The sequence below is a fragment of the Scatophagus argus genome, chromosome 19 (assembly GCF_020382885.2).
Source record: "Scatophagus argus isolate fScaArg1 chromosome 19, fScaArg1.pri, whole genome shotgun sequence".
NCBI classification, from domain to species: Eukaryota; Metazoa; Chordata; class Actinopteri; family Scatophagidae; genus Scatophagus; species Scatophagus argus.
In genome coordinates, this window is record NC_058511.1 from 8,449,400 (window position 1) to 8,476,573 (window position 27,174).

Consider the following 27,174-nt stretch of genomic DNA (forward strand, 5'->3'; position numbering starts at 1 on the left):
CTCTTTTTTATGGTGCAAATGCCGCGGAGGTGCTGTGTATACACCAGGATGGCCGAGTGGTTAAGGCGTTGGACTTAAGATCCAATGGACATATGTCCGCGTGGGTTCGAACCCCACTCCTGGTAAAGTATTTTATTGGCGTCTCTGTTTACTAAATTAAATCAGATTGCATAGAACATAGATAAACGTGCAAAGATAGTGAAACATGAAACATGTATCTATACATTGCTTATCCTTCGGAGGTGCCGCGAACCAAGCAATAATTACAGTTCAGCTCTAACGCTTTCCCATCGGATGCGCTTAATTACAGACGAGGCAATACGTTTCAGAAAAGAGACTACAACGTTGGTTTTCATACGCAGTATCATTGTGACAGTTAAAAAGTTATCCATTTAGATATTTATTTTACAGTACAAGCCTACCTCCTGCTGGCACATTTGATGAATGTGCCTATGTGATGATACCAATAATTAATTTCAGCTACGTTATTTGAGGGGATATATATATCAATATAACGTAAACGTAAAGTTACGTTATATTTTGAATAGCTGTCGCTTAACGCTGCATTTAGCAGAGTCTTTCAAGTCTATAGGAAGTAGTAGTAAGTAGTAGTCCTTACTAGTAGTTGCACCATTGGTGCAGAAGAGGGCGCCCTAAGCCCTGCTTGTAGCGTCTGGGCTGGAGTCCAACACAGGCCCACTGAAGGCCTACACACGCTCACCCCTGTAATTTCTCTGCAAGGGCGATGCCTTGGACTTGTGAATGCCCTATCAGACGCATCTGCTGCAGGCAAAACTTCACAGAAAATGAACTGAGGTTTAAATGTCTATTGCACTGTAGTCACATGGGTCTAAGAAGTATAGAAACAAATCTTGACCTGCCTAAATTCTGACACAAATAAATGCAAAGAAATGGCAGTACATGTCAGTGAGCTGGAGCATTTCTATCTGTCCCCTTGCCTCCCTCTATGCTCCCCACCTCTAAATAAATATGCTGTCACTTGATAGGCATTCAAAGCCTAAGAGAGTATTAATTTGTGAAATGGAGCTTCTTCTTTCAACTGTGTGAGGAAACATCCACAAAAGAACTCTGAGAAGAGTGAGAGAGAAGGATGAGGACTTACAATGGAGGATCAACATCTCTGCATCCCTTAAGCCCCACAGACTCTTTCCAATGGGCCTTAATCTATTATTCAGTCCCTGCAGGTATTGCAAAAGTTATTTCTTTTCAGGCCAATGCATGATGCAGTATAATAAAATGAAATCTGATGCAAGAAGTAGTGGAAGGGTTTATGATAATGCTAACTGCTTATTCTGATTATTTATATTGTTACTGTGTTTTTACTTCCTTTCTTTCCCACTGTGTTTTCACATTTTAACTGCTGTTTGTTTGTTTGTATTTAATGTATGGGAGGTGCTATCTAAATAAAGTTCATTGTTTTTGACCCGCACTGTTTTATATTTTCAACACGTTTAATATAAAATAATGGAAATTAAATAGAGGTGATTTCTCACAAGACGTTTTCTGTGGTATGAAAGCAGTTAAGTAGTACTTTATATACATTTGCTCTCAACTTTGAGGTACTTGAGCATTTCCATATCCAGTGTAGGACTTCAAATGGAGTTTTTAAGTAACCTACTGTAATGTTGCCATTTTTGCTTGAGTAAAAAAATCAGAATTTTCTCACCTCTAGTTTACATCATTCCAGCCATTTAAGTAGTGTGCCACAAAAAGTAGTAAAAGTCAGTAAAAGTAGTAAAAAACAGTTATTATTCCATTCCACTAAGTTATCTTGCGTTTCCCAGTGGGATTCACCGGTTTCGTTGGTGTTAACGTCACGTGACGCCCACCGCGCCATGTTTCCATCTCCGCGTCAGGAAAACTTTTACAGCCAGAGGGGAAAAAACTCAAGACCAGTGTGAAGTCACCCGAAGTCAACACTGTGTTTCCGCTCAACACATTCAAAATAAAACTAACAGGACGTTCAAGGGGTCGCTTGTCACACTGAGTGTCGTGAGTGAAAAGGCGCTCAGTAGCTCAGTTATCGATAATTACTGATGTCATTCCTCTTAGAATTTATTTCATTAAAATATCTTATAATACTTCGGCTATCACGGTGATAGCCGAAGTTGGACCTTCGCTAAACCCTTTTACTTCGAAAGTTCTAGCATTTCCGTTGTGTTCAGCTGCCTCTGTCAAACTTAACATCCGTGAAAGCAGCAGGGAGAAGGAGTCAAGCAAGCAACAGGAACAAAGTTGAGGGACCCGAGCCCACGGTATTGCGGTGTTCATCCTTGAAATGCATTAACCATCTCTCCGTTTTCAAGAGACAGCCCGCCGTGTGTTTTTTTTAAGACTACGGTAGCTTTGCTTTGCTTTGCGTTACAAAAAGGCGTCTCTTGAAGTTTTTTTTTTGGCACATTGTGGAGACTGGATGCGCTTGAGGACGTTTCCCTTTAGTTAGCTAACGTTAGTCAAGTTAAGGAGAGCGCCTCGTACCTCGTTGAAAATGCCTTAAATTAAGTGGACTGGTGTACTTTTTTTTAAATAAAACTTTTCGACTTTTTGATACAGTTTAGTCGTACTTTTCTATCCACTCCGCTCACGTTTTGGACTTGTTTTGAGGGAGCACGTCTCCTGCCTCCTTGGTGACAGCAGAGGTGAGTGTGTTATTTGGATCTATGAAATGCTTCTGACCTGTAACGTTAACCGTCAGTGTGTAGAGACTGGATACAGCGGTTGCTCTGAAATTCAAGGTCTGACTCTGGGTGAGTAAAGTAAACTTCATCATTTAAAACGCTGAAAAACACAACCAGTCGTCAGTGTTTTTGCTTGACATGAAGTCTTGCACGTAGCTAGCTGCTGGTGTGCACAGCAGTCATCAAATTGCTTCACGACAAAGAGAAAGTCAGCTTTAAATACCGCAGTCATAGCTGAGAGATAAACATTAACTACGACAAGGACACCACGGATTTTTCCTTGGCAACATTATTGTGTGTGTTTTTAAAAATCAGGAAGCGCAGTGCGTTTGCCTTAAATTCATTGAACATTGACGCTTGTTCAACTCAAGCAAACTAGAAAGTAGTGAACCTACAGCTACGCCTGTACGCCCTCAGACAGTGCAGATTGAACTGATTGATTGTATAGCTTCACTTGTTTTGCCTCGGTTGTCAAAGCTCACCCTGATACTTTCACGGCAAGAGGAACCGAAATTTGCAAAGGCACCACCAAGATAGATTGGCCTGTCTGTTCCTTGAGTTTACAGATGTTATTTTTGGGTCTTGCATCATCCCTCAAGAGCTGTAACTCACCAAGCGCTGCTCGATAAAACTGCACATAAACTCCTTTCATGGTAAACTCGAGCTATTTTTGGGAGTGGACATGGTGGAGTGTTAAATGAAAGCATGGCCTGAATTAAAACAGACCACAAGCATTAAGTTTGCAATAAGAAGCAGGTCTCAGAAGATAATCAATGAAGCTGAAGCACCAGCTGACCTATGCACGAGGTCAAGTTGAACATCTGGAGATTATGATAGGTGATGTTTCATTTTTGGAGCTGCTGAAAGTTGTGCACACATCACAGCATCCTTTGTGAAACTGGAAAACTGCAAAGAAAACAAACACAGCTTAAGTGTAATATAACATTTCATAAGTGCCCTGCAGGAAACTCTCATCGCTTATTAGAAATCATCGTATCATTAACCTGAAAACTTAATTGACCCAGTGAAAAGCATCACGTGATTGCATGATGGTAAACCTAACCCCACTGGATGCAGTCATGCCCTGCCATCCCACACAGACTAATGCTGTCAGATAGCTCTGTAATTCTTGTCCGGGGCCGGAAAAGCGAGAGACTAAATGTAAATCAGTTTGAATTCATTACAATCCTGCTCCTTATCCAGAGGGGAAGAAAAACAAACAGCAATTCAGCATGAAGTTCAATAGAGCTGAACATGAGCAGAAAGTATTTGGTTCGTCAAGAGCAGAGACTGGCTGTGACGGTTAGCGGGAACCAAAACAAACACACAAATACTAATATCTATGCTGGGTGAGTCTGAAAATATTGATTAGTTTGTTGGTGGGCCCACAACATGATTGTCCCATTATTACCTCATCAGTTACTCTTACAGGAGTCATTTTACACATAAATTAGCTCCCATATAGTCAGCCTAAGACCGTGGTGTGAAACCAGTTTGTTTCTTCCCGAACAACGTTGACACAAATGTCTCCAACACAACACCCAGGTCTCAGACAGCTCCAAGTGTTTTAACGACCTGCAGCGTTCCTCATGAAGTGCGAAGTCTTCCTGCGTGCTCTGCCACCATGTTTGAATGTTCTGTGTGTGCAGCTCCTGTGCATGTCACACCTCCAGGCTTTTCTATGAGATTACTTCCACTACTTGAAGTCACATTAAAGCAAAAGGAGCTAAAGGAAGGCCTAAATGTTTTACATTTCTGTGAGAACAGAGCGACAATGGTGTTGTTGTCTTTTCACTTACAGGTGCAGAAAAAGTTGCGCCGCATGACAAGAAGCACACAGTTTCAACCAGTAAAGCATTGAATTTATTTACCACCATGGCATCGCATGGTGACATCGCAGAGGGAGGAGCCAATGAGGAGTTCAACGACATCATCAAGTGGAGATCAGGTATGGTTTCAATAGCTTTGAGGCCATGATTAATGTTCGATGCTCCATATAAAGACCCACCGCTTGCAGAGCTCATAAGCATGCGTATAGGGGCAGATGCTGTCAGATCACAGAGGGGTTCTTTAGCGAAATAAAACCATTTAACTGCAAGGAGAGTACATTTTGCTGTACGTGGACAAGAAGCAGCCACTGAGAGGAAACTGACAGAGCCAGAAATCCGGTTGTGCGTGGTTAACCTCAGTTCCCATAGAGGCAAGGCAAAAGGGACAGAGGCAAAGCTAAGCAACAAAGGCATGACGAGAACAGGAGATGGTTGATTGTGACATGTTTGAGAGGAGAAAGAGAAAGTAACAGGAAAGGTGACCAATGGCAGCACAGAAAGGGTAAGACAAGAATGCAGGGATGGGTTTAGAGGGCCGCGCCCTGTGATCCTTTTCTCTGTGGATCATTCCATAGGTTAATCTTTTGTAGACGCCACCCTCGAAGAGAGAGAGAGAGAGAGAGAGAGAGAGAGAGAGAAAGAGAGAGAGGCAAACGCACAGACTCCCAAGAGTGTGCATTTTCAACAGCAGTGTAATAACACTGCATGTGATACTGTATGTGTCCATCTATGGTCAAAGGTGGAATTTCTGTTTGCTTAAAAATGAGTTGGTGTGATTGAGGGAGACAGAAAAGAAAGACAAACCGACACCTCCAGTCTGTAATCATTTTAAAGAAAGCAGCCTAGTGTGTATTTCATGCTTCATAACTGTCAAATGAGTATATGAATACTTGTATATTGAGCTGAAAAAAATATTGGCAGACTCTTCCACATTTAAAACGTTGGGTAAAATGAATTTGGTAGATAATGTGGTAAGTTTACAATAATGATGATTTTCGGAGTGAAGTATTGAATGAATACCTCAGTTTAAATGTCATACACAAAAAGTGGTACACAGCCCACATCTTGCTGCTGTACTGTAGTACATTACACACAGTAGCAAGAGAAAGCAAGCAAACATATGGTACTTTGTTTATATGTGTCAAACATAGTACCCTAGACTCATACTTCACAAAATTAAATACTGCCTCATGTGACCTCCATTGGTTTGATCATGTTAGCAAGACTGTTGAACTGGGAATCCATCCAACATGGTAGCATGTGCTGCTGTGATGTCTTTGGTTTCCCTCGCCAGCTCCCCATCCTGGTTGTTTGTCTGTCTTTCTCTCCTCAAAATTTTGTAATACAAAAAAAATAACCATAAGGAACTTGTTTAGCTTTATCAGTCCTGTCCAGTCCAGGTTTCTGCCAGCTTTTCTTTACCCGCCCGGCCTCAGAGTACTTCCAGATTCCGTGCCTGGAATTCCACCGTGCCGATGGAGTTTGTAATTTACAACGCTTGTGTTCAGACCACAGTGCTTTTCTTACTGAGATTCAGGTTTCCCTAGCAACACCAGAAGTAATGTTTTCTTTTATGGCAAAGAGGGGAAAATTTAGCCGCACACTAACTCCGCGAAAAAATAGCAGAGCACATGTGCATCGAGGAAACCTGCAAGCCGTCGCCCAACTGTTCATGTTACCTTCACCTTGTGGAGTGATTTGTGTGGCGTGTTTTTGAGGTCAGTATGGCTGAAATTAGGTTTTCTTTTTTATAATTTGCATGCATTGCTTCGCCTTCAGAGAAAATACACTCCTTCAAAACATGCTCTTCTTTCTGTCATCGCGCGCATTACTGCTTTAGAAATCAAGGCCTTTTAAGGTGCTAAGCCATTTATCAGCTATGGAGACTGATCACTAACGTTGATCCTATCACAACTTAAGGCGATGTTGTCTGCTGTCACAAATTGAGTCAAGATGATAGATGGTGAGAAAGAGGTTGCCTAACAAGCAGGTGATTGACAAGCAATTGTGCGTGCGTGCGTGTGTGTGTGTGTGTGTGTGTTTTGGCAGGCAGGTGGAAGGATGTTTTCACAGCTGAGACAAGCCTTGTGAGAAAAGCATTAGCGTACTTGTTCATGTGATCTCCACGCCACGCAGGAGCTTTTGAATGGCTGGAAGATTTATTCACAACAGTGCAGTGTATCGTCAAACAGCATGCGTGCACGTATCTCGTTTGTTGTCCTCGTTACTGAGTGACAACATGCCCATCCCAGTCTTGTGGGGAGTAAACACATTCTTTTATTTTGAAGCCAAGAGCTGCCCCGATTAGTCGCTTGAAAGGAAGTTAGTCGACAATTATTTTTATGATGATTTCAGCCATTTTTCAAGAAAACATGGCACATGTTTGCTGCTTGAAGCTTTTTAAATGTTGATAGTAAATCTTTGGATTTTAGAGTGTTGGTTGGGCAAAAGAAGCAGTTTGAAGATGTCAGTTTGAACTTTGGGAAATTATTGTGAGATTTTTTTTTTTCTCGGCATTAATTGTGAAAATAATCACCAGATGAATCACTACTGAAAATGATGGTTGGTGGCAACCCTACACTATAGTTATTTTCCATGGTGTGTGTCAGATTTGTAAACTGGTACCACTGTGAGATCACTACAATGTGTAGCAGGTTTTCTTTGTTTTATAGCAGTGTAAATTGAACGTCTTCATAATAATTGCCTGTAGCCCTAAAGTTGACCTAACAGGCAGAACTCTGTTGAGAACCACATGGCGCAGCAGTTCTAAAAGAGCTGAAACAGGTGTTGAGGAGTGCTTCCAGACAGTTCTGGTTGGATTACCCTGTAACCTCCATGTCTACCTATCCTGTCAGCGCACTTCCTCACCCCGCCTTGTCCATTCCAGAGTGCAGACAAATGTGAAAGGTCAAATGTCATCCGCAGGGTTCGAGGCTGTTGTTTAACAACCATTACACAATAATGGACACTCACCTGACACCTTCTCATCTCTGTTTATTTGTCACCTGAGAGCTCTGTGGCAGAAGAGCCTTCCCAGAACCACAGCTCTGGTTACCTGACCTGGTCTTGTTCTTCTCCATCTTCCTCTTCCATTTATTGCCTCTCCTTTCCTTTGCTCATTATTCTCTCATATAATTCACTTTATATCTGTGCAGATATATAAAAGGATAGCAGCAGTACTCCATCTATACAGATAGATTTGGTGGGTGCCTTGCAGCTTCTTCAGTGTAATCAGCTTTGAATTTGAATGCCATTGTAGAATTGGAGCTCTTAACCCTCTCAGCATGTGCCTACACATTATCTCTGGGTGTGACATGCAGTATGAAGAAAACAACGAGTGAAACGCGGCTGTTTTTAAAAGGAGAGCAATGTGATTGTCACCGAACCGAGGGTGTGCTGGGTGTGGAAAAAAGATTTCTCTGAAGGCTTGTCGCCATACTAGCTCAGCCACATGTCATGGGTTTTTAATTCTAGTCTTGGCCTCTTGCAGCATCTTGGACCGAGCAGTTTGAAATGTTTCAGTTGGGGTGTGTGCAAGAACGGATCGGATTACTTATTTGAAATTAATTGGGTAAAACATTAAAGTTATCTGGAGCAATATTTGCCACCTGGATATGACAGCAAATGCCTTTTCTAACTGCTAGTGAATGCAGTGGTATGCCGGGTTATGCCAATACATAATAATGGGTGTGGATGTGTGGGTAGCATGAAACACAGATCAAAACAAAAGGAGCTTTCACTGTGGCCGCCCCTTCGTTCTGAGATGTCATGACCTGAATTTGATTGTTTTACTTCTTTGCCTTTGGCGTTCGAGCTTCACTTTCTTGTGTGGGTCTGTGGCCAGTGAGAGTTCTCATAGTGTATTTTTGAATTTGTGGAAGCGACTTGCCCACAGGGAATGCAGCTCGATGTGTCTTCACAGCAATATATAGACACAAGTGTGTGTTTGTGTAAGCCTCTTTGCTGCCTGGGAAGTGGGAGGAAACAAGTTCTGCAAAGTTCTGGCTGGAAATTTGGGAATGGAAGCACTGGCCAAAACATTTGCCCTGGGTGCGGTTGTCTGTGGGACTCTGCCTCTTTAGGTCCATGTGCATTTAAGTGTGTGTGTGGCTCTAGCTCTAGCAGCATACAGACACGCTGCCCAGCCCAGATGACATTTAAACTCTTTTAGAGGAGGCTGGAAATGGCAGAAAATGATCAGTGTTGAATGTTCCTGTGGTTGTTAAACACATACAAACTGGACTCCCCTTTCTGTGAATCTCCCTTTTCCCAAAGCAAACCCTTCCAGTTTAAACCCCCCTCTCAGCCCCCTTTCCTAGCTCATTAAGGCTACAGAGCCATGTTGCCCAATCTACCTTCTGACCCCTCGCATGACAGGATTTACTAAAACAAAAAAACAGGCTGAGGCCCAGGGAGAGTTTGGATTAACCCTTTAAAGCTACAGTGGTATTTCACTACTGAGTAAATAACTTGAAAGGATTGATTCCCTACACACTTTCTCGTAGTGCTGAAGGTGTTTTCTTTCAACCTTTTGTTTCTTAACAGGTTTGTGTTACTTGTTCTCGTACTTGATAATGATAGTGATAAAATCAGGTGTGTAGTGCAGCATTTGAAAGCTTTCGGACTCTTTGTTAAGAGTGGTGTTAGGGTGTTTCACCGCTTCTTCCAGAAGGGAGTTTAGAATATTACAGATCGATCCCTGTTCTAGCTGTGTTTTCCAGCGTCGCACAAATTGGTTGGTGGAGACAGTCTCAGGTCAGACTTGAACATGGGCACGGACATCATGGCTGCATGCACTGCAGAGAGATTTGGATGATTTAGACATGGGAATCTACTTTTTCCAAGGGAGGAGGCCTGTGGCATTGAGGGAGATTTTGTATTTTCCATCAGACCACTGACTCATCTGCTCTGTGTGTGTGTGTGTGTGTGTGTGTGTGTGTGTGTGTGTGTGTGTGTAAGTGAGTGAGAGAAAACCACAGCCACTCCTGAAGAAGTAGCCCTTTTCAATATATTCTGCATTTCTCATTAACTTTTGTGTTTTGAGATTTATAAACTGATAATGTTGTAAAAAGCAGTGGAAATATAAATTGTCCTTGCAACAGTAGCTCCTAAAAGGTCAAGGCGGCTTGTTGCAATATAAAGCACGTAGATGTTTGAGTAAAGGGTGTGACTCTTGATCTTTGGTGACTGAAATCAAAGCTGACCATCAGGACGGGAGGCTGAGAGAATGAGGGAACAACAAATAGAGTTAATTACACTATTTCATCTCAAGGACGTTGAACATCAAAGAGTGACAATACCGTGACTTTTTCCTTGAGGGGTAAAAGACCTTTTGGGTGTTAATAGTGGAGCCTCCTAGTAGAAAGGATATGCCGGTGATAATGAGAGATTGTAAATGTTTTATTTTTCATGTAGACTAGATCTGGTTTAGATTGGAAGCTTTTGGTGCACTCAGAACCTTGTAGCTTGACCTTGTCTGTGACAGATTTTATTTTTATAAGGCTGTCTGATATAAAGGCTAGTTATTCCTTCATTCAAGGGGACGTGAACCATACCTGTTTGCATAAATAACTTCCTAATTACTAAAGTTCAATGACCAAATGTCCGATAAACAAGCAGCCGTCATATAAACACAAGCACTGTTTGTGGCACGACATGAAAATGAAAGGTTTCATTCATTTCTTCCAACCATTAGTCAGCTGTGGGATTTTGATCTGAAGAGCTACCAGATGCCAGCATACGTGCACGGCTTCATTCAAGCAGCCAGATGATGGATGCACCAGGGGTGGTGCACGAGGATGGAGTGACAGAAGGGGATGCCTGTCTCTGGGTTCATGACTGATGCAGTACAGTGGAAAGTCCCTTTTGGTTTCTCATTCCTTCAGTCGCTGCCAAGACCAGCCTCACCCAACCCGATTCATTTCTCTGAGTTGTGACCAGACCAACTGCTGCAACTCTCTACGGAAGGAAGTGGATTTAATTCGGTCAGTCAGTCAGACTCTGGAAGTTGGTCAAGGGTGGACCCCGGCTGGTATTCCTCCTCTACTTCCTTATTGTGAAGAAAAGGAAAAGGCAAAACAAAATGACGGAAAATTTACTTTCTCTGTTGTTTCCTTCCCTTGCACCCTCGCTCCCATCTCTCTCTGTTTTGACCTCCCTGTGGGAATCGAGTTGTTTGTTCAGTTGCCCCTCATTGACTAAATATGTCAATGAGCAAATGGACTCTGGCTTTTGCCCTGTTCCACTGCACTGGCTCACAGACCTGCCTTCTATGGTGGGAGCCGTGTCGCAGTTTTGAACGTATGTTGTCCGTTTATTCTGAGTATTTTTTTTTTTCTTTTGGATCGTCAGGGGTTTCATATGTAAGTTATAGCAGAGGAAGTGGCAGTTGTAGTCCAGAGTGTTAGCACTGTGTTGTAGAGCTGAGGTCACTCTGGATCACATTTATCTGCTGTCACTTTCTGCAGCGTGGGAGAATGAGGGCCTTCCCGTCAGTGCTTTGCTTTTTCAGTGGAGAATCAGCTGTCAGTTACAGCAACGTAAATGGAACACACACACACACACACACACACACACACACACACACACACACATACACACACACACGCACACAAAACCCTTGATGTCCCCTGTCACTTACCTTTGAATTGACACGCTAAGGAAGTCCCATCTTTTGTCACTCACTTTTCGCACCCTCCTGTCGTGTGTGAGTGTGTGTGTGTGTGTGAGAGAGAGCATTAGTGTTATGTCACATGTGACAGATCGGCCCAGCACCCCAAATAAACAGACTCAGCGTACTCGATAGATGCTGTCACACCTCTACTTCCTCTTTCTCTTCTCTCTCTCTCTCTCTCTCTCTCTCTCTCTCTCTCTCTCTCTGTCACTCTCCCACCACCACCACCTTGTCTTCCTGTTCCGGATCTGTTTTTGTTTCTTTCTCACTCTTTTTCTCTTTTTCTTTTTTGTAAAAAGACTTGCTTTTCATCATGAATTTGAGTAAGTGGATGTCGTGGAGAAAGCGTAATTTTTTCAGGACAAAAGCAAAGCCTGCAAACAGTGATCTGGGTAAGTGGATGAGCACCTCTGTTGTTCTTTCCATCTGTGCAGGAGTTTAGCAGTGAATTCAATGCTGCATTACAGGAAATTAAACTGTTAATCTACTAGACTTACAAAGTGATGATCAGCCACTTCATCTGTTTTTTTTGCTTTGTGCAGAAACTACTCTTTGGTCCGTATCTTTAGCATATGTGTGTGGCTCAACCTTCAACACTCATTTACTTTTTTTTGTGGACAAGCGCCGCCATCAGGTTTTGAAATTACAGATTTCTCGCTTTGATCATGGAGACAGAAGTCTCGCACTCTGATTTAAAAAACAAAACAAAATAAAACTAGCAGGGGCTTTTTAGATACAAAAACTGTGTGTGAAAGTGAAATAGCAATGTTTCTGTCATAAGACTATGGTCCTGTTTTATGTTTCTCACGCTGCATCACATTTGTGTTTGGCATAAATGGACCTGGAACCCATCTTGCCTTTATTTGGTCAAATCTTTTTCAATATCACTGGACTGTTCACCTTGGCTACACACACCACTTTTAGCAAGCCTGGAGTCAAGAGCTTGAGCTTTCTCATATTGTTGATGTCATCTCTTCCACCTTGATGGAGTGCAGTTATTTTATAAGCCATTATATTAGATGGCTCACAACATACTTCTTTGTGTCGTGTGACAGCTACAGTGTGTGTGAGGTTAAAAGTCTCCAAGTAAGGATAAGTGTAATATAATACCGGTGGGGATTGGATCTGGTGACGTTGGGCGTGTGTTGAGATTGCCAGGAAGGCAGATCAGAAAGTTAATGTCTCTACCCCGTCACGTCACCCCCTCCACAATCCTGTGTTGAGTCTGTGTTTGTGTGATGATCTCTGGCTGATATGCCCTTCTTTGTCTCCTTTTTCTCATCTTGTCACGGCACTTGCTTTTTGTGCTGTTGCATACTGAGATGGTGCCGCACAGTGTCTCTGTGTTTGTCAGTGTTCACCCCCCGTCCCACCATGCATTATAGCTCCCACCCTTGGCTTGCCCTGTCCTGTTCTGCTCTGCCCCCGGTCTGTTTCCCTTTCACTGACGGTGTCCCTGTTTTCCCTCCCCTCTCTCTCTCTTTGCTGCGGCATTCTTCTGATCTTTTCCTGCCTTGCCGGTCAAGGAGGCAGCAGAAGCAGAAGAGAGAGGAGGAGAGGGTGGCAGGAATGTCAAATTCTGTCTTGCGCTGATACTCCTGGACTATTCCCTACCTACTTTTTTTTTTGCTTGTGCTGCTTCTTCAGTTCAACACTGTGGTGGCAAAAGATGGCAGAGCACGGACTCAAACTCAGAGGTAGGAACTTTTGACAGGTATGTGACATGTGGCTTGGCGGCAGATAGGTGTGCCACAGGTGTTGCAGTCAGGTGGGGTGGACTCAGACGGCAAGGCATAGCTGACATGTGCTGCAAATTTTACTGTCTGATTAAAGTGTTTGTAAGCTTGCTATGAAAGCATTTGAGGAGTTTTTCATGTGCATTGTCATGCATATTTACTATCGTATGGACTTTCCCCTGTTCTCTGGTGAACACGCCAAAGATGCTGGTGTTTTTCTTACAAATTCCCAAAATCATGCGAGGGAAGGGTGTCAACAAGGCTGTGCCGGCTGGGACAAGCTTAGACAAGTGACCACTGGAGGGAGGAGGGAGGAATGCCGGGGAAATTATAGGAATTCTGTGCATTCCTCTCAACCTATAGAGTCAAAATAAAACGCATTTCTGCAGTCAAACTGTAAATAGGACTGCATTTATTTATATGCATATCTGAGGAAAGGAGTAAATTTGTAAGAGGCCTCTTAAGTTAAAACGTAAAAGTGATTGTTGTAGGACTGTGTGTGTGTGTCCTGTGTGAGGATTGGTGCCCTCCACCAGGCTGTGGGTGGTGCTGTGCTGAAAGACAACCAACAACTGGGCCTCCTTCCTCCCCATCGAGGTTAAATTCACCCTAGCAAACCTTTCTTATGAGTGCTGTCTCAGCTTGAGGCTCGTGTCACAGCCAAGACATGAATTTTTCTTCATTTTTCATCACCAGTGACCCAAGTGTTCTGTGCACTTTGCTAACGATACAGTGACTTCGAACATGTTGGTTTTCTGCCAATTAAACTTTCGGTCACTTCACCTGGAGCTAAATGTATGGATACTCAGCTAACTGTGTTTTTAAGCTTTACTGTAACATTGACAGGGAAAATGTATGATTTAGCTGCTAAGTATAACGGGGCCAAAGGTGATTGGTGCTCACTGATGTGGCTAAACTTTGTAAATATGGCTATTTGTCTAAGCTCTAAGCTCTCATGTTTACTGTGTATTGCTGCCGTGGAAACCCCGATGGTTTGTTTGATTTTCACCTCAGTGCCTCCCACTGCTTGCCCCTTCACCCTGCTGTGTGGTCACAGGCTCTCTCTCCACCTGTGAAAGGTAGGGGTACACTCTTGGACTGGGGTTGTATATTTTATGTGTCTGCTCTGTGTTCCCAGCTGGCTGCTGTGAGGAACGTGTGTTTCTGTGGATTTTTTTTTCTTGCGTTATGTCATGTATTGAGGGTTGTTTGCAGTTCATTTTTCCTCAGTTTTCTCAGTGCTGTCAAGTCTAACTTATGTAATGTAGGTCAACACTCGGTCAAGGAAATTGTAGCAGTCTGGTAAAATGAAAGCTTTTCTCAGAAAAGTAAATTCATTCTGCTGTCTTTTTCACTGAAAGCTCTGCAAACAAGTTGTCATCAAAAGTAAGATGATTTGTCTTGTTGTCAGGAAGGGATCCCTGCACATAAACTGAAACACAAGCATACATATGTGTACATAGCAGTAAACTCAGAGCATGTACATGCTCAGTGAGCTGTGAGAGGACAGCGGTGGGATTACTCTCCCTGATGTAATATCTACTTCCTGTTTGGCTTCTTCTGCAATGACCATTCAGAGTGCATATATGTGCATCATACATGTGCATATGTGACTGTATCCCACTGCTTGCACCAATCTGTGTGTGTGTGTGTGTGTGTGTGTGTGTGTGTGTGTGGTGGTGGTGGTGGGGGCTCAGGTATGTAAACTATGATGACTGATTATTTGACAGGGGTTGAGTATTAGTTCTGCATACAAATGCGCCTGTGACTCTCTTACCTCATTGTGCAAATGCAGTCAGCTGATAGGATATCTTTATCATGTGACCAAGTGACCCATAAAGACAGTTTTCCACTAAAAGCTTTTCTAGATTGTTGCCATTTGTCTTGAATTGGATCACTTAGCTGCAACAGTGGATTTGAATGTGAAGTTAAGCACCCAGGAATTGTATCGTGTCAAATGTGTGAACTGTACGCAGCCCGAAACTGTTCATAGCAAAAGATCAAAGTAACTCACTGTGCAGAGCGTTGAGTTGTAGGAAACTATTCCTCTTTTTTGAAGCCTACCTGCCACAGGATGTTTTTCCGCTAAATAGCAACCTCACTTTGGTGTCTTATGGGTGTGTATTTTGCATAAAAAATCTCATTCGGTCCAGTTTTGAAATTAACATAAATTCCAGTAATATTTATTTAATGGTCCCTGCAAAACCAATGGCACTAATTAGACTGTTACTTACAGGTGTTGCTAGGACACTAAGATTGTTTGTGTTGCCCTGGAGTCTATAACCTCACCAGCCTGAGGCTTGAAAACTAAAGTGCCTCAGGTCAGGGCTCACTGACCCGAAGCACACATACCACTTACCAGTCACACAGACATAAATTCAGGACCACAGCTGATTTGACAGTTTGTTTACAACTAACCGTGAGCGTGTTTCCGGTCACGTAAATGTCAGCATGTAAGTGGTAGGCATTTCGTCCATGGAAGTACTTGGTTGGACAGATGTAAGTAGTCATAAGAAAATTGACAGAACTGGACATGTGTATATACAGAAAGCTCTAGGCAAGGGTATTTTTTTTTTCTCTGTTGTTCACACACAGACACTCACACGCACACTCTTGAACACATTTGCTGCTTTGATCCGTCCTGCAGTAAGACATTCCTGTACTGTGTTGAGTAGGAACAGCAGATAGACTGAGGGGGAGCAGCAGGTATGAATCGAGTGTATTGTCCTGTCAAGGTGGCACAGTGGAAAGCCCACGGGACCTGAGCCCACAGGGACCCTCTCCATGGGAGCCTCAGAGGCCCTACATAGGGTCCTGATAAGGCAGTAAGGAAAGGAGGTTTTAGCGTAGGGCTTCTTATGAAAGGAAAACTGATATTGCATTGAAGGCATTCCTGTGTTGTATCTGTTCTGCTCCTCCTGAGTTGTTCTTGAAATGTTCTTACCAGCATTTTTCTCTCCTTCTGGCTGCCTCTCTGTGTCTTTTTGGCCCCCCTCCACCTGTAAATTACTCACTGTGATTGATTGCCGTCAGTTTATTGGGTCCCCCTGGTTATGGCACCTGCCCTTTGTCAGTTATGCTGTTGTTTTACTTTTCCACAAGACCCAATGCTTTGTCTTCCGGACTCTTTTCTCCACTGTTTTCATTCATCACCTCTTCAGGCATCACCTCTTTGTTTTCTCCACCTCTTAAGAAAGGTTCCTTTTGTTGCTGCCTAAGATTTATTTGGAGAAATGGGTCATCATACTCTCAGGAGGACCGTTTTTTACACTGTTATGGTTCAAAGCACTTTTAAGACATTTGCAGAAGAGGACACAGTGCAAGTGTATGCCAGCCTAAACACCTAGCCTCTCCTTCTTTTGTCCCCACCTCAATTCTCACCTTCCTGTAGTCTCAACCTTCTGTAGTCTCAATCGTACCCCTTTTTCATAAAACGTAATAACTAAACCACATCATCGTCACACAAACCTGACACAGTTTGACCAGAGGAAATGGAGTTCAGTCAGTACATATCAGGTTATAAAGTCAGAAAGTAAACCAGTTACAAAGAGAAGTGGGGCAAATGGTCAGAGTTGACTGCAGACCAATTGACCAATAGAATACCTTCAAAATGGTGGATAAACCTAAAATGCACCAAATTATGTTCTCTTTTCCAATTATTTCGCATTAGTCTTTCAAGTTTTTGCATAGTGCAAAATCATAAATTTCATAAAATTGTAAATTTCCCTCATAATGCTTTACACTTCATTTGTATAAGGACAAAAAGCCCCCAAGAAACTCGGTCTTCCACCACCACTCATCTATTCCTCTCACCTCTTCACCTTTCTCACCCTAACCTCTGGCCTCCCCTTGCAGTACATTCTTGTTTTTATGCCCCTTCTCACCCTGCCATTGGCTGCGGACGGACACACGTACACGCACACGCACACAACATACACTCCTCACACCCCTAACAAAGAAGCAGACCACTGCTGGGGCTAGTGATCATAACCTCTGACCCTTTGTTCAGTTCATGGTGCTTTACACGACGGCTACTTGAATGACAGTGGCAGTTTAACACTCCCACACTTCTACCACTCATCCATCCGTGGATTACTGTCTTAGGCCTCGGTGACGGCGCTTAGAAGCAGCTGTGAATGTAGTTATTTTTTTGACCTCTTCCCTCAGGCACACAATTCTGACACAGACTGACATCTTAATGAACTGGTTATTTAGGAGGCTACGGTGCAGGAGGGCTCTAAACTAAACTTTGAGAACACGGCAGGCTCCATGCATGACTTAAGTGAGGTACGGATATGTCTGAGGTGCAGGTTGTCCAATACAGTGACACATAACATCCCTTCTTTGCAATCCTATTGTTGATGCTGTTGTTATGTATTTGTCTGTGGAAGTTTGTTCTGCTGCCGAACTTGATTTAGGAATGTCACTGTTTGTCTGTAACCGTTCTGGAGTTTAATGATCCACCAGTCTACGTCCTGTGGTTGTTGATTTTGTCTTCTTTCCAAGGCCACTAAACACCCATTCCACTTTATTTTATTTGACTAAATAATATCTTTTGATAATATTTCAGTCAGTTATGGGAGACCATATTCCTGTGGGTTAAGTGATAAGTTAAAAAAAAAACAAAAAGCAAAAACTTTTAAGTCCATTTCTAAGGCTTTGTATGAGCTACTCTGATCCATTACAGGAACCAGGGACATCAAAGCAGCAGAACCACTGCTTGGCACACAATGAGGCCTTATTAGAGGGCCGTATTGAAGAGAATAAAGACGGAGCAGGGAGGGAGGGAGTCAAGCTGTGAGAGAGCATGAAATACAAAAGTACAATTACCTTCAGAGACCAGAGGAAATCATATGGATGGGCAAATAGGCTTTTTTAGTTTCTGGATGACGTGTGTTACCTTTGCTTTTAATGCTGCACACCTTGACATTCTCCGCATGCCCCTCCTGCCTACATTTTGTAGCTGCAATTTTCTGATGTTCCAGCCACAATGATCACGATGCTTTTAAGCCGCGAAGCCTCCAGCTACGATCACCATCTACCAACATGTTAGCGTGAGGGTGAAATTAGCCAGTCACTTCCTGAAATAAACCAATGGAGTGTTACAGTGTTCTCGAGTTTTAACAATGACTGACCGTTCCTGCTGCCGATGTATAATTTTTGATACGGCTGTACATCTTTGTAAACAACACTGCTTCTTTCTGTTCCACAGATGAGCATGACGCAGTACAGAAGAAAACGTTCACCAAGTGGATAAATGCACAGTTCTCCAAGGTAAGAGGTTCAGTCAGACCGCTTCATTAATGCCAAACTTTTACTGCACTAGTTAAAAGGCACTGATGGTGAAATGAACTAAATGGTGGTTATTTCAGTCCCAAGGTGATTAGTTTATGTATACCTGTCATTGTAGAAATGCTGTTGCAATTACTCTGCAGATGGCAACGAACTTCCGTGTCTCATCTTTTATAAAACACAGTACAAATCCTAATTGCAAATGTTTAGACCAATGAACCAAACACATTATTTACTTTCCATGCATGCCTTAGCCAACAATTTCTGTTACAGAGCTAATGGCTTTTTTGTGTGTGGGCCATTGCTCTCATAAACACACCGCTCACAGAGTTGTGTTAATATGTTTAGTTGATTTTGCTAACTGGACTTTGTTTATACATTTGTACTCCTCAGAGGGGCCAGTACATTACCTCAAGCTCTTTACTCTCGATTTTCTCCTCTCTGTGCCTTTGACCGTTTCAAGTTGTTGAATGTGTTTGGCACTGGTTGATGAAATATCCCTTCTCAATTGTTTTAAACCCAGTGTGACATGTAAATTTTTCAATTAGTTGTTACACAGTTAACTCTTAAACACAAATATCTGAGGGTGTAAACCTAACCTACCAGTTGTGCTGTTTTGACCAATTAGACGGGGAAGACACCCATCAAAGATATGTTCACTGACCTGAAGGATGGGAGGAAGCTGCTGGACCTGCTGGAGGGTCTCACTGGCACTGCTCTGGTGAGTTTGTGTGTGCATGCGTCAAGGTTTGTACAGGGTAACCAACGTCTGATGCGGACATTCCTGAGAAAATTATTCGGCCTTGTCTTGTCAATAATATATCTAAACACTTCCAAACAACATAGTGTCTTTTCAGTGACGTTTTAGCCAAAGTTTGATTTTGTTTGGAACTTGAGCTATGGCATGGGGAAAAAAAAAAGTTACTACTAAAATACTTGTGAGTGTTTTTGTAATACATGCAATAAAAACAGAAGAGTGTTGAAGTTGAGACATGACTGCTGCATCCGCTCAAGCAAAGCGAGAGCTCATGCATGACCTCATGTAAACTCAGATGTTCTCATGTAAATCTAATGTAAACAGTAGAGTCACACCGGGGGGCCTCAGCAGATGTATTTTGGGACCTGCATCACAAAGAACTAAATTAAGAACAAATGTTTTGCAAACACGTTTTATCTCCCGTTCGGTCCGGTGTAGATGAACACATGCTCTTTTTTACTTTAATATATATTATCATATAATAATTATTAAAATATCTGTAACTAGTATGATTTATATTATGTATGTACTTATATACGTTATTATTTATATTTGTATTTTTAAACTGATTTCTTAAGTAAATTCCGCACTTTTCTTCATTTATGTTTCTTTGAGCAATACATTACGGTTTTTCCTCCCCAACTTTTTGCTTAACATGAGATCTTGCGTAAAATCTCTCAACAAATTTGTAGAATCAAGTATGTGTTGGAGCACATGTGGTATTCTTTTTTTAAATCAGTGTCACCTCGCTGTCACCCCCTCAGCGGAATATCTGCTTTCTAGCACCTGTAAACATACTAACTGCCTGTACGCCATACATGCACACACACACACACACACACACACACACACACACACACACACACACTCTCTCTCCCTCTCTGATACCAGAATACTAATTCTATAATTGGGTGTTAATGAGTAGTTGAGGTATGTGAAGACTTAAAAGGGATTTGCAGTTGGCAGATATTCATCCTGCCATTCTTTCCATAAGTTGGCCTGCGGACGCTGCTGATAGGTTAATGGGTGTGAGAGGCACCCTGTTGAGTGACTGCATAGCTTCTCTCGGTGTAGCAGTGCCTCGCATTGTACATTTCACTCCCTTGTTTGGAGTTGGAGTTTTCACTGTCATTAATGTGAATGCTTGTAAATTAATACATTACAGATCTCAGCCTCCATCTGTAGAAACTCCATTTATCTGTGAACTAGAGCTCCAGCGGTTGATTTTTACTTCTTGTTTAGATCCCTGCAGCCTTTTGATTGGCTAGTTAACAGTGAACGTGCTGATTTGTGCTGTATTTCCTGTTCCTCAGACCAAAGAAAGAGGCTCCACCAGAGTGCACGCTCTCAACAATGTAAACAGGGTCCTTCAAGTCCTGCATCAAAGTAATGTGAGTACCTGCCGTTTACTGCTGTTCTGGTTGTCCATTCAGGTGTCTTGTCTTTTTAACAGATGTTATTAAGGCCAGTCTGCAGGGTTTCATTTTAGCTACACAGAACAGCATAGCTCTGCCAGAAAGAGGGAACTGTGAGTAAGAGTCAATTTAGCTGCTGCTGTGTTCTGTCAAAATAAGAATTCAGAAACTCTACTTCTGACATTCAGTTTCCAGTCAAGGTATCCTTAGCTTGGTTCAAACCAGTAGCACTTCCTGTCTCTATACAAGACCATTTGTTCTGCTGTGGCCTTTTATCTTAATGCGTTATTTTGTGTACATTGTGTTCTGTATTTTTCTTTGTCTGCGTGCCTCCCTCGCTCGTTCACTCTCGCCCCCTGATCCTGTGAGTGTACAGTAGTTAGTCTCAAAAGCCTTGACCTTAGCAGTGGGAGATAATGGGCAGGGCATGCTCATGGGAAGTTGCAGAGGCTGCGCTTTGCATGTAACCCCCGCTGATTTCTCTCCTGCAAGAGCCAGACTGTCAGCTGGCAGTGAAGGCCCGAGTTCCCACAGGACTCTGAAGTCTGCTGACTGGAGAAGATGAAATAAGGCCTCAGATATCATAAATACTTCATGTATCTAATTTAGAAACCACAATTCTCTTCGAAATGTCGCTTTGATATCGTGTTTTGCTCATGGAAAAATTGACTTGCACATTTAACCCGATTCGAAAGCAGCATCCGAAGAGCAGCAATGGCATTGAAAAATGTGTGACTTAAAATGTTGAAGTGCTAAAAACATGTTTTGGCTACAATTTGACCTCGGTGGGCAAAAACTATTTTTGACTTTGAATTTATAGAATCTGTGTTTTTGCAGCATCATTTATTCCCTTGCTGCTGGTTAAATGTGTGTGAGGGGAGCACTGAGCGCTGTGGGATAATTCCTGCTCAGACAGAAACAGAAACAGAGACAGAGAAGTGATGGTGTGGCAGGATGGAGCTAATTGGGATTTGAGATGGGTCAGAGGGCACTTTTTAGTTTGACCGGACACTTGACCTCATGTTCCACTCTGTGCCTTGATCCTCTCCAAAATATTTATATGTAATCAGTTCGCACTTGGCCTCGCCTCATATGAGACGTGTCTGATGAGGCTGCAGGCATGCTTGAAGGGTAGCATTGGGTAGCTTGTAATGAGTGGGTGGTGGAATCCACTGTGCTGTTAAAAAGCATCTTTTGGAAGGATTCAGCTTTAACAGTGTGGAAGGTCATCGAGCTTTGAAGCATTTTGAAGATTTTATGATATATATATATATATTTTTTAATTAACATTTTATGTTGTGCGTTGGGTTGGCTTTCCAGTCAGCTCAGAACAGGAATCATTCTACTTTAATACACAACTTTGTGCCATTTCTTGTATTACTAATGCTTTTTTATTTTCACCATATCTCATTTTCTGTCATGTCTTTCAGGTTGATCTGGTAAACATAGGAGGCACAGATATCGTGGATGGAAACCATAAGCTGACCTTGGGCCTCATCTGGAGTATTATCCTTCACTGGCAGGTGAGCACACATATTCAATAATATTTTTTTTACACACACACACACACACATACATACACACACAAAGACTCATCATTAATGTTTACTCTGACCATGAACTCCCAGTTTGCAGATGTTCTAGGGAGATCAAACATACAGATGATGGAAAGTCCATACTGGTGTGCGCATTTGCGTTCATGCATGTAAACATGCTTGTCATCCACTGCTTTGTGTGAGTCTGAATTTAGAAAATGTTTGGCCACTGCCAGTTCTAGTTTCTCTTTTACCCTTTGTTATCAGTCAGTTTATAATCCTGTATGCGCCATTCATTTTATAGTGTCTCGCTTTTGTTGTGCATGTTAGATGCAATTGATGTTAAGTTTATGAACAGCATTGTGAACCCTACTAAAGAAATGGAATTGACGATGTGCAAAATGCATGTTCTCACTCTCTTCTAATTCATATTAATGTGTGTGTTTTTTTTTCATGTCCATGCAGGTGAAAGACATAATGAAGGACATCATGTCCAACCTGCAGCAGACCAACAGTGAGAAGATCTTACTGAGTTGGGTACGCCAGTGCACCCGCTCATACCCAGAAGTCAATGTGCTGAACTTCACCACCAGCTGGGCTGACGGCTTGGCTCTCAATGGCATCCTACACCACTTCAGGTGAGGAGGGATCATACATGCAGACTGTGGAGGTTTCTGGAGCACGAAATGTGGTCATGTTTGTCACAAACATTTTTACTGTAGTGATCCAACAAAACCGTGTCTCTTGTGATTTTTTTTTTTTTTTTTTTTTTGTATTGGTACATTTAATTTGCATTTTCCATACTTTAAAGGTCTCTCTTATGTGTTATTCTGTGATGTTTGTTGCTGTGAGATGGGTTTTCTGACATTTGACATATGCCCTTTGATGCCAAATGTAAATCACACTGACCCCGAACCAAGATCTTCAAATGGTGTTAGGAAGTCAAGGCCTAGAATTTAGAGATGGCAAATGTGAAGCAGCGTTTCTGTGTGTGTGTTTGCGCGCGTTTGTGTGTAACTGATGTGAGGTCAGGTTGACAGGTCAGCGCCTGCTGGGTGTGTGTACACTGCATGACTTGCTCTGTTTACGCCTGCCATGTCACTATTTGCACACTGCTTGGTGTGTTTGTACGCTGTTGTGTGTGAACGAAACAGAGCGAGAGAAGCATCAGGGGTCTTTTCCCCTCTTTCTGTTACCCATTGCCCTTACCAGTGACGTACACACACACACACACACACACATCGGCCTGTGTGCTGTGAGAAAGGCCAGTGTTGTTTTAAACCTGGGCCAGGGTTTAGGTGGATCACTGAACACACACATTCCACACCCAACTGACCTCAACAAAAGTCTGCCCTGCACCACTAAGGGACGAGTCATTTGTCTTTTTCCACTCAAGAAATAAGTTAATTGTTTGGCCAAAAAAAATTTATTTAACCTATCACACTGTTGGTATGTACACATTTTGTACAGAAGTGTATGTGAAACAGAAGCACCAACACTTACAGAAATGCATACATTTAAGCAAATGTATAAATGTGCTCCCAAATGATCTGTAAAGCACTAAATGTTACGTTCTCTTACGCTCTCTTTTCCACCGCTCTGTGTGTCTCCAGGCCGAATGCATTCAGGTGGGATCAGGTGGTTGGACTGAGCCCCGTGGAAAGACTAGACCATGCCTTCACTGTAGCCAAAGACCAGCTGGCTATCGAGAGACTACTGGATCCCGAAGGTACCCGCCCTCCGAGCTGTTTCAGACACTTTCTTCACATTGTACTTATAAGACAGCTAGTATTTATTTTGACTTTTTTTTTTTTTGATGAACATGAAAAACTTCAGCTACCTTTCATAGTAGCTGCAAAAAAACGAAAACAACAACAACAAAAAAAACATTGGCTACTGAATGAACTGTCAAAAATCCTCACGTATTTAAACGTAGCCTGTGCTCATGAGCAACTGGATAAACTCAGGGTGAAGTAAACAACCTTGTTGTGTTGTCTTTGGATGAAGATTTCTAAGATGCTCTGTTTGCTCAGATTGTTCTTCCAGTTCATGAAGCACCTGTACATGCTCAGTGTGCATGTTCTCGAGCTGTCTGTATTCAGACACGTCTTGTTGTGTCATGACCGAGAGGCAGTCACACCTGACCTGTGTCAAAGCCTGCTTTAATCCATACAGCCTGCCTCAGCCTGCCCCTTTTCTCCCCCCTCTCACCTTCCTTTCCATCTCATCTCCTCCTGTCACACATAACTGCTATCTCACTTCATCTTCCACGCTTCTTTTCCCCTCATGCAATTTTCAACTCTTTATCCCCCTCACCCCAATCTCTTCCTGCTTCTTCTCCTGTTTAATTTGTATCTCTCTCCCTTTCTCTCAGATGTGGCGGTACAGTTACCAGATAAGAAGTCCATCATCATGTACGTGACCTCGCTGTTCGCTGTGCTGCCCAAAGACGTGAGCATGGACGCTATCAGAGAAGTGGAGACCCTACCACGCAAATACAAAGTGGAGTCTGAAGCATCTGGTCCAAGCCTCAGTGCTCAGGTAAAAAGCACAACATAAAAAGTAAAGTAGGTAGGACACGTGTCTTAACTATGCAGAGAGTCACTGAACTGCTCTCAGAAGATTCTGAAGTGCTCTCAGAAAAGGAGTCCACTGGAGTCCATAGCTGCATCTGTTTTTCAAGGAATCCAGGGTGCTCTTTTATGTACAAAACTACACAGATGGTAACCAGCAAGGTAGGCAGACAGAAGCGCATTAAGTCCAAAAGGAATTTATAAGTGGAATCAAAAAGCTCGTTCAGAATTCGCTCTCTATGCCTAAACTGTTCTGTATGTTTTTGGCACAGTGGCAAAAAACACAAGACAGAATTCAATTGCATTAATTTTGATAAACTTGACTATTTAAGTTTTTGTCATTAAAATTGAGGCACAGATACATTTTGCATTATACAGTCTAAAAGAAAAAGATGTTACGTCAGCATTCCTTGAACTAAATTACAAAAACTTGCACCCATATGCACAAATGAGGAACTTGAGACATCTTGAGACATTTGTTTTCATGTGTGAATGCCTTAACAATGACAGAGGCGGTTTACATATATGAACTTGTCTATTTGCAACCAACATATTGGACAAGTATTGAACTTGTCCAGTATGTTCATGATGAATATGTGTACCCATGAGGCCCGAAAGAATAAGCGGTGTAATATAACATTCTTAATCCCAACAGTTCAGTTATTTCAGCAGTGGCACAGTGCTTCTAACCTGCACATATATCTGTCCCAATGGCTGTGTGTCTGAGCCCCTCTCTGTGCTGGTGTAAACAAACCATTATCTCTTTCCATGAATGAAGAGACGACAGTTCCGCTTCAATAACTGAAAAGCCGGAGCCACAAAAATATTTGACCCCATAACTGCTTCAACCTTTTCCTGCTGTGTTGTGTTTCTGATAACATTCAGAGCGAAGGCCACAGACTTCGCTATGTGCAAGCATAAGGAATATTGTGAAGTGTCTCATTGTGTGTTGCCAGATAGAATGAGTCACTCCCGTTATTATAAAAACAACGCCATCTCCTTCATTCTCTTCACCACTGCTCATGAAAAGCACAGCAGGCAGAGGCAAATAGGGAGGAGAGCCATGACTCACCCCTCTGACGTGAGCCAACGGACCGAGCTGCATGCTGCTGGAAACCCAGAGCTGTAAAGGAATGGAAAGGAAATGGGGGAATAAATTGGTGGGAATGGGAGTATGTGCAGAGAGTTGACAGGGAAGGTTATTTGAGCATTAAAGAGGCCTGTGTGCTGGCAGGCAGGTGGCTGACTTGCACATGCTGACACTGTTCAGTGTTAAACATCTGTGAGCATTTCTGAATGTCTTATTTGACTTATTTGATTCAACTGGACTTTTTCCCTTTTTCTGTAACCTGTGGTTGTGATCTTTTACATCCTTCCAAAAATTGTCGTTTTCAAACATTTTTAGTCCCTCCCATCCCATTGTGCTCTTTTCTTTCAGCCACACACATCCCGTGGGCAGCTCGTTTTAGGCAGAAGTCAGAAATCCTGAAACCACCTCTTAAGTTTTTATTGCCCATGGGCACATACTTCACACGTCCTGGAACGAGTGCTGGAAAAGTCTTTTGAAAAAGTGATCTGATTGGTCCAGCAAGGGGTTTACTTTCCTGGCACACTTCCCTTCCTCATAGGAAGTGATGTGTAATGCTGCAGCTAGTGAGACTGAGCAGAGGAAAAATAAGGGCTCTTTGTCTTTGACAGCCGCGTTTGATACCTGTATAGAGTCATAATGTTGGTTCACGATAATGTTGGTGGAATTCTTGATGTTGCTTTTGGGTAATGATTGTTTATCAGCCCGTATTTCCCCGGTATGACACCCTCAGCTGAGGCAAAGTGATTTGTGATTTTCAGCTACATAAATAAAATTGACTTGACTTGACTTCAAAGTTGCATTGTCACTGACGATAAGATCACCGATGTATGCAGGATGACAGATATTACGTGATCCAGAATCACAACTGCAGAAGTGATGAATGCGGGGTTGGAGTTGAGCAAATCATCTGGTGATAATAAAATGTTCTGTTGAGCCAGACCGCAGCTATTTTACAGCCATTCAAGTCAATAAATAGACCAAGGCTGCAGTTTTCTATCTTGCTCTCTCCCTTTCTTTCTCTGCTTGTTGCTTTGCTCTGCCAGCCTACTCTGGTCTAACATAAAGGCTTACAGTATTTTGTGAATAACTCCAAAATATCCAAAAGGTCATTGAATATTTTCAGCAGGTGACCTTTTCCTTAGCTTGCAACACATCAATTACACTGCTGTGTAATTTTAGTCTGGAAACAAAGGTCCATTTGACTTGTTAGTGTACCAGACCCTACACACCCGTTAGCTTTTTTCTACATTTCGCTCAGAACGAATAAAAACCTGGAACAGCCCTGCATGAAAGGGAAATTCTCAGTTGAGAATGAGATTGTGTTAAATGTGAATCACCTGCCTCTTTTAAGATACTAGGTTTAGGAATGTTTTCAGAGATGCAAAGTTATCTTTGCATGTACATGACTGGCATGTACTTGTGTTCACCTTAAATTGCATAATGTGTGTGTCCTTAAAGGAGTTTTAAGTGATTTCTCCTCTAAGGCTGCACCATCTAACTCTCCATGTCTGATCTTTACCCAGGATTACCCACTGTGTCTCAAACTTAGTGCTATTTCTAGAATGAGGATTGACC

The 27,174-nt window shown here is 42.4% G+C and overlaps 1 protein-coding gene and 1 non-coding gene across 5 annotated transcripts in view; both read left to right on the top strand.

The window, feature by feature from the left end:
• Positions 1 to 42: 42 nt before the first annotated feature.
• trnal-uaa lies at positions 43 to 125 on the top strand. The gene has a single exon. It is a non-coding gene; the product is annotated as a tRNA-Leu (tRNA).
• Positions 126 to 2,194: 2,069 nt separating this feature from the next.
• Positions 2,195 to 27,174, top strand: part of utrn (utrophin) — a 159,672-nt gene continuing 134,692 nt past the window's right edge. For 3 of the 4 annotated variants that reach the window (XM_046372940.1, XM_046372943.1, XM_046372942.1), the window contains exons 1-8: positions 11,413 to 11,593; positions 18,150 to 18,211; positions 18,858 to 18,950; positions 20,300 to 20,377; positions 21,832 to 21,924; positions 22,402 to 22,574; positions 23,550 to 23,665; positions 24,311 to 24,477. In XM_046372940.1, coding sequence (XP_046228896.1) covers positions 11,515 to 11,593; positions 18,150 to 18,211; positions 18,858 to 18,950; positions 20,300 to 20,377; positions 21,832 to 21,924; positions 22,402 to 22,574; positions 23,550 to 23,665; positions 24,311 to 24,477 — 861 coding nt within the window. In that variant the 5' untranslated portion in view covers positions 11,413 to 11,514. Of the gene's footprint in view, positions 2,661 to 4,500; positions 4,648 to 11,412; positions 11,594 to 18,149; positions 18,212 to 18,857; positions 18,951 to 20,299; positions 20,378 to 21,831; positions 21,925 to 22,401; positions 22,575 to 23,549; positions 23,666 to 24,310; positions 24,478 to 27,174 lie in introns of those variants that run through there. The other variant, XM_046372941.1, reaches the window with a different exon arrangement.